The sequence below is a fragment of the Schistocerca nitens genome, chromosome 2 (assembly GCF_023898315.1).
Source record: "Schistocerca nitens isolate TAMUIC-IGC-003100 chromosome 2, iqSchNite1.1, whole genome shotgun sequence".
NCBI lineage: Eukaryota > Metazoa > Arthropoda > Insecta > Orthoptera > Acrididae > Schistocerca > Schistocerca nitens.
In genome coordinates, this window is record NC_064615.1 from 795,239,121 (window position 1) to 795,253,803 (window position 14,683).

General features: G+C 36.1%; 1 protein-coding gene across 11 annotated transcripts in view; it reads left to right on the forward strand.

Annotated features, from left to right (window-relative positions):
* LOC126237049 (mitogen-activated protein kinase kinase kinase kinase 5) overlaps nt 1-14,683 on the forward strand; it is a 312,327-nt gene that overhangs the window by 153,336 nt on the left and 144,308 nt on the right. For 6 of the 11 annotated variants that reach the window (XM_049946813.1, XM_049946817.1, XM_049946814.1 and 3 more), the window contains one exon: nt 5,178-5,216. The exons of the other annotated variants lie outside the window; for them this stretch is intronic. In XM_049946813.1, the coding sequence (XP_049802770.1) occupies nt 5,178-5,216 (39 nt within the window). The remainder of the gene's footprint in view (nt 1-5,177; nt 5,217-14,683) is intronic. 11 annotated transcript variants of the gene reach the window in all.

The window sequence follows — 14,683 nt, forward strand, 5'->3', positions numbered from 1 at the left end:
TGCAGAACTAATAAAGAATGCTGGTGACAGCAAGGAAATGATACTGCTCAAACTTATTAGGTCTTGACATACTTCCAGAAATGCATCATTGTTTCTATACCAAAGAAGGCAGCAGCTTCAAAATGTGAACAGTACCGAACTTCAAACCTAATACCACATGCATAAAAAATTCTCATAAAAATAATTCTGAAGAGAATTGAAAAGAAGGTGGATGATATGCTGAATGAAGATCAGTTTGGTTTCAAAAGGGCATTGGGAATAAGAGAAGCGATTCTGGCATTGAGACTACTTTTTGAAAAGCAATTACAGAAAAATAAACCAACGTATATTACCTTTGTAGACCTGGAAAAGGCATTTGATAATGTTATCTGGTAAGAGACGTTCAGAGTGCTGAGGAAAAGTGGAATGAAGTATAAAGACATCCGTGTGATACTCAATATCTGTAAGAATGAGGTAGCAGTGATTAGGAACTGTCACCAGGAACACAAAGCAAATATTAGGAAAGGGGTAAGAAGAGGATGTGCCCTCTCTCCTCTTCTATTCAATACTTGCATCCGGGAAGCTATAGACCAAGTTCAAGAAACTACTGAGATGGGGATCAAAATTAAGGGGCAGAAGATAGCCTGTCTATGTTATGCAGATGATATTGCTATACTCACGGAGACAAAAGAAAATCTAGGGGAAGTCTTCAGAACAATGGAAAGGATTTTATGCAATCGGTGTTGAATGAGAATAAACAAGAAAAAGACTTAAGTGATGGTATGCAGTACAGAATTAGAATATGAACCTCTGAGAATGAGAATTGGAAGAGAGGAGCTGGAAGTGATAGAGGAATTTACCTACCTGGGAAGCAAAATGAGAAGGGATGGTAGAAGCTGGAAAGAAATTGGGAGCAGAGTACAACAGGCCAAAATTGCATTTGTTCTGAGGAGGAGCTTACTCAACAGCAAGAACATCAGTCTGAAAATAAGGAAATGTATTATGAAAGCTTTCGTTTGGAGTATGGCCCTATACGGATATGAAACTTGGACAGTGGGAAGAGAAGAGAGAAGATGGTTAGAGGCTCTGAAAATGTGGTGCTATAGAAGGATGATGAAGATCAGCTGGAGAGACAAATTAACAAATGAAAAGGTGCTTAGAAGAGTACACGGAACCATGTCCATGTGGAGGCACATCCCAACAAGAAGAGACAAACTTGTAGAGCACATCCTAAGACACAACAACATCATTGGAACAATAGCAGAAGGAGCTATTGAGGGAAGGAATCAGCAGGGGCGACCAAGGATATCATACATGCAACAGATCATGAATGACATTGGATGTAACACACATGTGGAAATGAAGAGGACGGCAGAAAGAAGAGGGGCATGGCACTCTGCTGCAAATCAACCTCAGGGTTGAACACCAAAAGAAGAAAGAAAAAGAAAATTGTTTTTTTGCCAGTTTCAGTTTTTTTCTTATTTTGGTGTTATTTTTCCAATATCAGTGTTATTTTTTCCTATTTGGTGCTGTTCTTTGCCAACTGCACTATTAGGTTTGACATCACATCATAGTAACAGGGAAAATGAACATACATTTTAACATTATACATGACTGTCAGCCTTGAGGAAATAAGAAGTCAAAATGCAGTTTCAGCATTCAATAACTCGCAGTTACGAAAATTGGTGAAGTGCCGTTCTCATATTTACAACCTTTTTGTACACAAAAGTGCCATATTTTGCAGTATTGCATAAAAATTGCTGATTTCACAATATTTCATTAAAAACTGCCAATTTTGAGATATTTCATTAAAAACTGCCAATTTCGTGTTATTTTACATGCTATCGTCTTCACAAAATTTTCCTGTCCCTAGTTCTCAGACTCAAAATGCTAAAGGCTGTGGCACACAGCTTGTGAAAATTGTCATTGTTGTAATTTCATATGAATAAGCTCTTCGATTACTCTGTAAATGGATTTGATTATGTTTTGTTATGGGAGTTTAACTCCCAGATGAGTATGCAAAAGATTTTTGGGCCACTCTCGGCAAATTAAGGAATTGGTTTTCCATACCAGCATCCAGTGACTTCATCTATCATACTCTTCATACAATTTTGTACTGTACCCTGAAAAAATTTAAAATGAATTCTTCAGCAATTGCAAGTCAGTTACTATTTTAGGTTCGTAACAAAACTGATTTATTACAATAATCATCAGATATTGCTTCTGAACTAGGAAAATTTTTGATATTTACCAATCACTGTCACCACATGTCCTGCAGATGTTGCTAATATCACATTATTATGAAGTTGTAGGGGTAAGGAGGAGTATGCCATTTGGTATTTTTGGGATGAGCTGTTTATGTGTACTTATTATGAATGTGTACATTATCAAATTTGTGGGTTGTATCCAGGGATGGCCTGAGAGCAACTGCACAGTAAATCTGATCTAATAATACCTGATTAAGAAAATGTGAGTGAATGGTGTCAGTGTCTTCTGCTTTGTTATGCTACCGAGTGACTATTGCTGCTGGTACTAAGCATGGCTAGTATATTATTCACTGGAAGTGAGGTAGTCACATGTGCAGAGTAAGTATTCTGTAGCAGTGTGCCAGCCGTATTGGTTTTGGAAGTGTCATAAACAGAAAACAACTGATATAAAAATACCAAATGTGTTTAAATCAATATCAGCAAACCATATCTTGCTCACCTAAGTCTTTTACATAATTTGTAATATTGATCAAACAGAAAATTCAGTCACATTGTTAAAATTACAAGAGAGACAGTGGCTGGCTGGTACTTACTTTCAGTAGGGGCTACACATAGTACTGGTGATAGAAATAATCCTAGCTTTCTGAACTGTGTGTTCCTTGTTCAAGGAGAAAAAGATAAATTTACTGGAGTAATTTGGAAAGGGAAGGCGAATCACTCGGTTTGAAACAAAGCAAGGTGCTGCAGTGTTGAGATGCTAGTCGCTTTTAAGTGGATTGAGGTTCAAATTCCCACCCAGATTCAGTTTTTTATGGTTTCCTGAAATTGCTTAAGGTTTCGAAAAGTGCATGACTGATTTCACAGTCAGAGTATATCCTCTGTCTCTAATGATATCATCATCATCATCATCATCAATGGGAGTCTGTTCTTTCTAGGATGAGAAAGACAAGCATACATTTTTGCCTCCTATGCATCCTTATAACAGGTGGATGTCATTCAGCCTAGGGTATGAGTGCATGTGCAGCCCCCCACCCCCCACCCAACCCGTTTCCTAGCTCAGATTTTTTGCTGAAGAAGGGAAATATAGTTACAGAAACTAGGGGTTACTGTTGTATGCTTTGAAGTGAAGTGTTTCTGTCAGCTGTATTGCTGATTGATAGTGTGCTGGGGTTTATCATACTTTTCTTTTTTTTGTCTCATTTGTAATTCTTAATCGTGAAAATGCAACTAGAAGACTGTACTTGTGGGAGATTCTTCTTTCATGTGGCCCATGCATCAGAAAGTTCACATTCTAAATTGGAATGAGAGATCCACACTTTGTAGAGCACTAATAGTGAAAGACAGTTGTATAGAAAGAAGAAAGGAAGTTGCATAAATCAAAATATTTGGCCCAGAACAAATAAAAGTGTTAAATTGGACTTGTAATTAAACAATAAAAGAGAACAGATTTATGTATGGAGAACATGTATTGATTAAGCTTATGCACAGCTTGTTTCTACATATCAGATGCAAATGTATTTCATGGCTACAATACATTGCAGTTTTGAGGTACCAGTACGGACTAATTTATGTAAATGAAATTAAAATTGTTGCTGTACTCTTTTTTTTTTTTTTTTTTAACCTGACTTAAATCTGTTAGGCCATTACAAATGGGTTCATCATTTAATGTGACACGGTTTGTAAGAAAACCTTACTATCGCAGTTTGGAGGATTCATGTTCTATACCAATCAGTATTTGGTAAACACAGACAGTGCTAAAATTTAAAAGGTAACCAACAGTGCCATTCAAAAAAAAAAAAAAAAAAAAAAAAAAAAAAAAAAAAAAAAAAAAAAAGAGAGAGAGAGAGGGAAAATATGTGCCCTCAGTTTTTCTGTTGTCTTTTGTTAGTGCTTGTATGTTCAAAATTGTCTCCATATTAAAGTAATTCTCTTGTACCCTAATTATATTTTACAAGGCATCAGTGGCATTCTCAGCAAGGGGCACCCCCACCCTTCACTGAGAAAAGTTCTTCACAAACCAAAGTTTCATTTTGCCACCAGACTGATAGATGTAGTACTCCAGTGGAAGTTTAAAGAAAGCCAGAACATATCATAGATATTGACTAGTAGCAACCATACCCAGAGTCATTCAATTGCCAAATGTCAAAACTCTTTTGCCATTTACCCTGGAACTAAAAGAGTAACCCCACTCTCCCTCCCCCCTTTGTCCTGTGGTCTGTCCACTCACTCTTGCAAGAGGTGCATAACCTGCTTTAAAAAACAAAAACAGCTATTCAAAGCAGAGTGAGTATAGATAAAAGGAAACAGTGCTTCTGGTCAGCTGCTGCATATTGCCGTATTATATTTTGGGGTAGGTGTACAACTGCAATGGGCTAAGTTTATGACAACTGAATGAGTGGCACAAGTGACAAGAAAATTGTAACAAAAGCACATTTTTTAGTTACATAAACACATTTTTTAATCTTTGTTTGGATTATAAAAAATGTACTAAACCAACTTTGAGTTACCGCCTTGTTATTCAGCAAGTTATGTTATTAGTAAAAGGATGATGATGATATTTCAAGATACTATCCCAGTTTGAAGTAGAAAAGATCATAGTGTGTTGATAAATGTGTAAAATATTATATCTGCATGAGTAAGTGTGAAGGAATGACAAGTTGTAATGATATTTGTGTTGTAATCATTGTGTGTGTGTATTTAGCTTTGTGTGTTTCATCATTGTGCTTCTGAGTTTGTTGCATTAGAAAATTTGTTAGATGTGACAACACACTTTTTCTGTAATCCTTCTATCATGCCCGCTGCCCTTCGCCTTGGCTCTTCTGTCTTACAGAATATTGCACCTCCGAATCTTACACTATATACTTTACAGTTTATTATTACTCATTATTTAAATTTATTTGATAGCTGTTTTGAGCTTTTAATTTTTTAGTTTTTATTGATTTCAAAAGTTTTTTAACTTTCGTTTAGCAGCAATTTATTTTTCATCAACAGGAGTCTTTTGCAGTACATAGATGAAGAACTTATCCTGAGGTATGGTAACTTTTTATTATTGTTCATAATGTTCCTCAGTGTACTGCATGGCTTTAACAATGAAGGGGTCCTGATTGTTCTTCTGTGTGTATTTACTTAAAATTAAAAGTAAATTAGCCCATTTGTAAGTAGTGGCTTGGAAGAGGATGCACCGCAATTACAGGTTGAAATACTTAGTGATGCTTCCTCTAATTTTGTGCTATATAGCATTTGAAAGCAAAACTGATATATGATAATGATGATTGCATTTTGCTTTTGATATAGGGACAGTTTTGCTGGTCACCAAGCACTGGTCTCATACATGTCCTACAGGTGTCACTAGTATCATATTATTGTGCAGTTTCAGGGGGAGAAGGAGAGCGCGATTTGGTATTTTTAGGATGAGCTGTCTATCTGCACTGTTTCACAACTGCATGTTATGGATAGCCTTCTCCAAATGAAATGTGGGCATGACTCTGCAACTTTGTGTAATTTGAATTAATTAGCACGATATGCATATATAACTCTGTTAATGTCTGCTGTGGATATGAAACTTGTTCTCACAGGATAAAAATACAATGTGATACATGACCTCGTAGATGCATTTTTCTTTCTTTCTATTTCTGTTGTAAAAAAAAAAAAAACAAAAAAAAAAAACAAACTGTAAGGTATCAATAGATTCAGGGCAAACAATTAAAAGTGACTCTTATGGCAAAATTGACAGTTGAAATTAAAATAAAACTGGCAGTTAAAAAAAATATACTAGAGAGAGGAAGTGACATTTTAATGAGAAAACAGAAGCACCATTCTGAAACTGAAATCAGAGATCAGCAATCAGAAATGTAATTGTTTGGCTGACAAAATATGTCAGAGGAGTTTCGTGCATGTTCCCTATTTGGCGATGGGAAGATAATATTTTCTGTTCATACTCTTGTATCATTTTCAGAGATATTTTCGTTTTGGTTTGCATGATAAGTCCATAACACTTCATAAAACTGTAACACCAACCAACTCCACCCTCAAAGTGCAGTGAAGTTCCACTGTAGCACTATCGTATGAGTGTGTATTTGAATCATTTTTGTTTTAATTCCAGTGCCATTGTGTTGGCGTCCATGAATCTATTTCAATACATTATCTTCTAGTTTTGGCCATTTTTCATTCAGTCATCCATTTACACATTTACTCTTTCTCATTTTTTTCAGTTCTTCTTTACTTGCCAGCCAATTGTGAATGGTTTTTTCCTGCTGATGGAGAGTCGAAATGCTGCTCAGCTGCTCTGTTTCAGTGTTCTTCTGCATATACTATTACTTTCAAATTATAGCCTGCATCATATGAATACCTTTTATTTCTTTCCATTACGAAACTGACTACTAACAGAAATATTGTACTGTTACTGGTAACACAAATCACTTTCAATTGAAGTTCACTGGCATCATGGACTAGACAGTGTTCTGGGTTTGTGATAGCGGGGCAGGAGGGAGACAGTGTTAGCAAGCTTGTGAATCCCCATAACTCTGTTCGTTGCATCGGTGCTCTGCTGCCATTTGAATCCAGTGTTGCCAGATGGAGGTAGGTTTCCTGCAGCATCAAATATGTGACCATTTTTAAGACTGGCAGAAATTTTAAATCGAACACTGGCCTTTCTATATTAACTTCAAGTATAAGATGCACATGAATTTTGGAGAAAATTTTTCAAAGAAAATAGTCCGTCTTATAATCCATAAAGTGTGGTATTATTATCACATATATTTGAGTATATTTCTTATGAAACAGAATATAAAATAGTAGTTGTGTGCTTCAGTTTTTCTGGATTACACTTAGTGATACTGAGGCATTACATATGTGATTGAGGAGAGTAAATGAATGTGCAGAATAGAATATTAGTTATTTACTAGGAATATTGTCAACACCACACAAGATTTTTGTATCAAAGGAGAGAATTATATTCTTGATTTATTTGAAAGAGGGTGAAATGACTGTGATTTGGTGATATGCCCATGGAATTGTTTTTTACTTGTACTTGTTTCTCTCTTGAATGGACAGCAAATATCATATGAGCTACTTCTGATGAAGTACTGATAAAATATTTGTTAGTTCCTTATGTTTTTCAATAGAGTGCTGTATTTCTTACTACATGAAATCTGTCGTATACCTTTTCCAATCCCAACCATTTTACATAGTTTCATTATTGCTCACATAACCTGTGCATGCATGTTGTGAAGCTTAACCATAAAGTAAAGCAACATTACTTTGGGAAACATAACAACTGTAGTTTCCTTATGCTTTCAGCTGTTTACAATAATAACATAGCAAGGCCTTGTTGTCTAATGCTATAAGGGCAGGACAGTTAGTCACTCAGACTGTTGCCACTGCAACTACAGAAAAAGCTGCTGTCCCCTTTGAGACACTATATGTTAATTTGGCCTCTCCACAGGTACCATTCCATTATGGTTACACCCCCTACAGTATAACTATCAGTATTTTTAAGGTACGGAAGGTACCTCACCACGTAATGTATATACTTCATTGTTTTATATTAGAATTGATGCTTGGCACATAGTACACATTACTCCAACTAGCTTACCAAAGGAGTGCCCTAAGATTCCTTGTTACGTGGTTGTTAGTCTCAGTAACTGTTTTTCATGACACCATTTTGGTTTATGACTACATTCATAATCACTACTCCTGCATCATTGTCAGAGAAGCCATTCATGTGTGCTTATTTACGTTGTTTAAGTTTTACTTAATAACATGTTATATATTAATTAATACTATTCTGCATACTTTTGATGGATAAATTTTAGAGACAGATGAGGTCGTAACTGCTTAGTGCCATTATCATATCATTTGATCAAAATCTTTCAAACTATTTGTGTCCAATAAATGACACTGCAAAATTTCAGTATTATATGTGTGATGATAGACACTTACTCACTAGATATTTCTAATATTATATTTCATCCTGGATTTACCATTGATGTACAACAGAAGTTCAAGTTTTGCTAGGAAATTAAGAAAGTTTATGCATGGGGTTAAATATATTGTAATAACTATTAATCCGGAATGAGATTTTCACTCTGCAGCGGAGTGTGCGCTGATATGAAACTTCCTGGCAGATTAAAACTGTGTGCCCGACCGAGACTCGAACTCGGGACCTTTGCATAACTATTAATGCAATAGTAAATAACAACATTACACAGGGAAATGCTTCCTTGTGTTGATCTGAGAAAAAACTATTTTGTCAATAAATTTGTTTCATTTTTAGATACCTGACAGTTCATACTTTCTTCTTGTCTCTAATTTGGAAATAAGCTGCAGTTTTATGGTCCTCTATATTCAGTATGTGTTTATGATGTCCTTGTACAGTTGTTGTTGTTGTTGTTGTCGTTGTTGTCTTCAGTCCAGAGACTGGTTTGATGCAGCTCTCCATGCTACTCTATCCTGTGCAAGGTTCTTCCTTCTGAATCTGTTTAGTGTATTCCTCTCTTGTCTCCCTCCTCCAATACTAAATTGGTGATCCCTTGATGCCTCACAACATGTCCTACCAACCCATTCCTTCTTCTAGTCAAGTTTTGCCACAAATTTCTCTTCTCCCCAATTCTATTCAATACCTCCTCATTAGTTACGTGATCTACCCATCTAATCTTCAGCATTCTTCTGTAGCTCCACATTTCGAAAGCTTCTATTCTCTTCTTGTCTAAACTATTTATTGTCCATGTTTCACTTCCATACATGGCTACACTCCATACAAATACTTTCAGAAACGACTTCCTGAAACTTAAATCTATACTTGATGTTAACAAATTTCTCTTCTCCAGAAACACTTTCCTTGCCATTGCCAGTCTACATTTTATATCCTCTCTACTTTGACCATCATCAGTTATTTTGCTCCCCAAATAGCAAAACTCATTTACTACTTTAAGCATCTCATTTCCCAATCTAATCCCCTCAGCATCACCTGATTTAATTCAACTACATTCCATTATCCTTGTTTTGCTTTTGTTGATGTTCATATTATATCTTCCTTTCAAGACACTGTCCATTCCGTTCAGCTGCTCTTCCAGGTCCTTTGCTGTCTCTGACAGAATTACAATGTCATCGGCGAACCTCAAAGTTTTTATTTCTTCTCCATGGATTTTAATTCCAACTCTGAATTTTTCTTTTGTTTCCTTTACTGCTTGCTCAATATACAGGTTGAATAACATCGGGAATAGGCTACAACCCTGTCTTACTCCCTTCCCAACCACTGCTTCCCTTACATGCCCCTGGACTCTTATAACTGCCATCTGGTTTCTGTACAATTTGTAAATAGCCTTTCGGTCCCTGTACAGTTGTGGTGCATAAATATATAAACAGGCAAGAAATTCATTAGTTGTTTTTTTAGTGCTGCGGTATTCTGGCATGCCGAAGTAGAATACCAGAGGGAGAAAAATATGTATGAGAATGCTGCTGCCAAAGAACAAGGTGTCAGCTGTCATTGATTTTGGTCTTTTAGTATTTTTTTCTTTTTCTTCTTTTGCATGGTCTGTTTTCTTGTACACCTGTGGTTGTTATGTGGAATAAATTCATCTATTTCTGTTAATTCTTCCACCTGATACTCAAGATTTTTTTTAGAAAGGATTGTATAATTGCAAATTGATTTTATTTAGTTACATACTGGCTACAGTATATGGCAATTAGTGTGTAGCTGCCATGGAGTTCTCTCTTTTGTAAATTTCACTACCTCAAAATGGAGTTCTGTAGATCTTGATACTCACGTACTCTTCATAAAAAGGACAAATGTTACCTAGAGTTAGTCTGTTTGACAGGTGAATAGTTCACACACTCACTGCAGACCTTAAAATTACACTGTATTCATTGTTCTTACTGTTATTGCAGTATGTTATTTGGGCATTGTAATATTATAGCTGTCTGAAATGTGTAAAGTCTTTTTTACTTGTAATGAATAGTTTACATGAAAGCCTGCAAATTTTACATTGTATATTTGTGAGGACCTGTTGTTATTTCATATTCCACTGAGTGTTGGGGAGTTGATGTTTTCTAGCATATTAACATTTTTGTTTTCATACAGATCACATGGTATAACATATCGTATGATGCCACAAGATTTGACACAGTCACTAATTTCCAGCATTTTTACTATGCTGTTTCTACAAATATACTTTCAAAATGCATTTTTGATTACTTTTTGGCACAGTGGCATTTAATTTTGTTTTCATATATGTCAAATATCTGGAAAAGTGCAAGGTGCTGCCTCATGAAAGGAATTTGCAACTGGAAACGAGAATTTGCAACTGGAAACCAGAATCATACCATTTTGTCATATATCAGCCTGTTAGTAATGAGAAGTTATTGAAATGATTAAATAAAAATCATCTAACTGAAATGAAGCCAAATGCTCTAAAGGGCTGCTGGGTTGGTGAAATGTTGCAACTTTATCAATTACTTCAAATTGTGGGTTAACTATAGCCTGTCACACGCGTGAAAATATGTGAAGTGTGTGTCATATAGGACAGTAAAAGTCCCAGGGTATATTCACCCCAATATTATATTCTGTGCACACCATAAAAAACCATAGTAAACCTGAATCCAGACTGCAATATGTAGCCGGCCGCTGTGGCCGAGCAGTTCTAGGCACTTCAGATCGGAACCGTGCTGCTGCTACGGTCACAGGTTCGAATTCTGCCTTGGGCATGGATGTGTGAGATGTCCTTAGGTTAGTTAGGTTTAAGTAGTTCTGGGGTACTGATGATCTCAGATGTTAAGTGCCATAGTGCTTAGAGCCATTTCAACCATTTGAAATATGTATAACAACTCTGTTGCTTTTCATTTTGGTTGGCATGCATATTTTTAGGTAACTCAAGCATGTATGCAAATGCTTAGCTTTGTTATAAATTAAAAATTGTAATTTAATGTAGAAAGATCGGTGTATAGCTACTACTAATACTTTCAGAAAACCTATTAGACACAAACAAGAAGTCTCATTGATAATGATTTTCCAGAAGAATGTGACAATTAAAAACATTTAATTCACTAATTGGATAAAATTCAGCAGCTCATCAAAATCATCTTCATATACTTTAATGTTGTGAACATACTGAATATGGTGTGTATAATGACTAACTCACCTCTTTGTAAAGTTTTGTTTGATTTTCACCCTATCACTTTTTGTAATATGTGTTGGCTCACAATGGCCACCTTCAGATGCTATAATAGCAAAATATATATAAAGTTATGTTAAGACCTTAAAACAAACGAAAAGTTTTTGCTAAGTGTACTTGTGAGTTAAGTAAAGTGCCATTGAAAAACATGTAATCATACCTATGGGCAGGCATTCGGTGAGAAAATGTCCATGCATTGTCAAATTAAACTTATACCAAAAATCAGAGGATGACATAGATATAACTAAGTGTACTTTTCTTTCCCAAGTCTTGGCATAGATGTGCATTTCCTCTATAAGACTGTCTTTACTTTTAAAAACCATAAAATATGTCGAATTTAAATTAATATTTCAATCAGTTATCTGTAAAATGTAAAATCCGTGTACAGGTCGTTAAAGCAGTAAAAACCATACTTAAAAAGAATAAGTTCTTTACAATAAAAGAAACAAAGAAGCAGTCCTTATGGTAAATATTTACGACAGCTGGTGCTGCTGCAATTTGGGCTACTAGATGTTTATGACACTACCCATAAGTTCAGAAGAGGCAACAGAGACCAGACAACAAGGATCACTTGCTGCTGCAGGTCGCTGGTACTCCTGTTCCAGCTCCAAGTCATTCACGTTAGCTGGGCACATTCATGGAAGGGAAAACATGGCACAGATGGCACGGTACAGCTCTCGGTCACAGGGACGCCGCAGCTCCAGCTGTAGCATGCATGCAGGATGCAGTGATTACCTCAGCTAAATAATCATTGTCAATATTAAAATATGCGCCTGTTGCAAACTCATTCTGCTCATTGAGGAGTTTGTCCAGTTTCTCCTGTTTGGTAATATGAGTCTTGAGTAGTTCTAACATATTGGACCATTTACTTTTTTCATATCTATGTAAAATTTGTAGTTTTTTGCCACTGTTACCAATATTATGCACCTTCTGTCACATACAGAAGCCTAATGCTGTTTTATTCCTGACGTAGCAGTGCCCCTTAAATCTCAAGTAAAAAGACCTGCCTGTCTGACCGATATAGCTTTTTTTCACAGTCATAGCATGATATTTTATAGACCCAAGATTTCCCATATTTATTATTCTTATGGGGTACATTGTGACACACTTATGTTTTTATAATATATAATGTCCTTAAAGCTATTTTAACCTCATTACTCTGGAATATGTATTCAGTTTTATCTAACATTTTGCATATGCGTTTCTTAGAGGCATAGTTGACCTCATCGGATGCCATCTGTACATGTGGCTTAATTCTCTTCTTTATATACATTTTAATCTTGTTACATATGATGTACACAATTTCCACATCATATTCATTTGCAAGGGCAACCTGTCTGAATGGGCCGTGAAGGGAGGATATAAGATGAACATCAACAAAAGCAAAACGAGGATAATGGAATGTAGTAGAATTAAGTCGGGTGATGTTGAGGGTATTAGATTAGGAAATGAGACACTTAAAGTAGTAAAGGAGTTTTGCTATTTGGGGAGCAAAATAACTGATGATGGTCGAAGTAGAGAGGATATAAAATGTAGACTGGCAATGGCAAGGAAAGCGTTTCTGAAGAAGAGAAATTTGTTAACATCGAGTATAGATTTAAGTGTCAGGAAGTCATTTCTGAAAGTATTTGTATGGAGTGTAGCCATGTATGGAAGTGAAACATGGACGGTAAATAGTTTGGACAAGAAGAGAATAGAAGCTTTCGAAATGTGGTGCTACAGAAGAATGCTGAAGATTAGATGGGTAGATCACATAACTAAGAGGAGGTACTGAACAGGATTGGGGAGAAGAGGAGTTTGTGGCACAACTTGACCAGAAGAAGGGATCGGTTGGTAGGACATGTTCTGAGGCATCAAGGGATCACCAATTTAGTATTGGAGGGCAGCGTGGAGGGTAAAAATCGTAGGGGGAGACCAAGAGATGAATACACTAAGCAGATTCAGAAGGATGTAGGTTGCAGTAGGTACTGGGAGATGAAGAAGCTTGCACAGGATAGAGTAGCATGGAGAGCTGCATCAAACCAGTCTCAGGACTGAAGACCACAACAACAACAACAATGGAAACAATATAATTCTATGTATTACAGGGTAAAAGTATACTTGTTTCTGACGTACAGGATGATTGGAATGGGTATTGATAATCATTCCTGTACATGTTAGTTTATTATATATTAGAAATGCTTGTCTGCTGTTTTTGTTATAAATTGTCAAATAAAATAAATATCTTTTGATATATTTGATGTTCCATTGTGAATTTTGTTCAAATGGTTCATATGGCTCTGAGCACTATGGGACTTAACATCTGAGGTCATCAGTCCCCTAGACTTAGAACTACTTAAACCTAACTAACCTAAGGACATCACACACATCCATGCCCGAGGCAGGATTCGAACCTGCGACCGTAGCAGCAGTGCAGTTCAGGACTGAAGTACCTAGAACCGCTCGGCCACAACGGCCGGCTGTGAATTTTGTCTTGGAATTCATGTGGCCTTTTTTTTTTTTTAAAAAAAAGCCAGATTCTGTATTTGCATTGCTTTCTCTGTAAACAATAGTTGTGTCAGTGGCATATCTTTTATAGTACATTATGTTGACACCACAGTCTGGATTCACCTTTTCTAGCTGATTAAAAAAAATCTGCTGTGGTACCCACTAAGCACTTTATCACAGCGAGTCCATCACTCAGTTGTATCTATATAATTCACTTGCAATTGGTATTACATTGAGTCTGACAGTGCATGAACATTTGTTCGTCAAATGATAGCCATAGGTATGATTCACATGTGTTTTAATAACACTTTACTTAACTCAGAATTAGACCTAGTTAAAAATTTTTTACTTATTTTAAAGTCTTAATATAACTTCTCTTAAAAAGTTTTTTTCCCCAGTTATAGCCTCTGAGGGTGGCTACTGTGCACTGTCAAGGGTTATGATAGTGTCACAAAAAGTGATAGCGTCAAAAATAAACAAAACTTAACAAGAAGTCAATCACTGTCTCCTTAAAAGGACTGTCGTTTTCATCTGTATGTGCTTGTGAGGATGTATGCATATCTGTTTATAATTTGTGAGCACACTGTCATGTCCTATTTTATGTTACTTGCAGTGTTTTAAAATAAACAGATTTCCGGTAAAAGCTCTTAGCTGTTGTCGCATTAGTGAAAACTTGTTAGACTACTGTCTAGACCTCTAAAGTTTTTGATTGCAAATTATTTGCTGGTAAGTTGATTGCGTAAAATTTTGATTGATGACGGCGTCTTATACTCCAGCCTGTACTAGGAGCAATCACACATTTAGTCTTACATAGAGAATGCAGTAAGAGTGAAAGGCTTA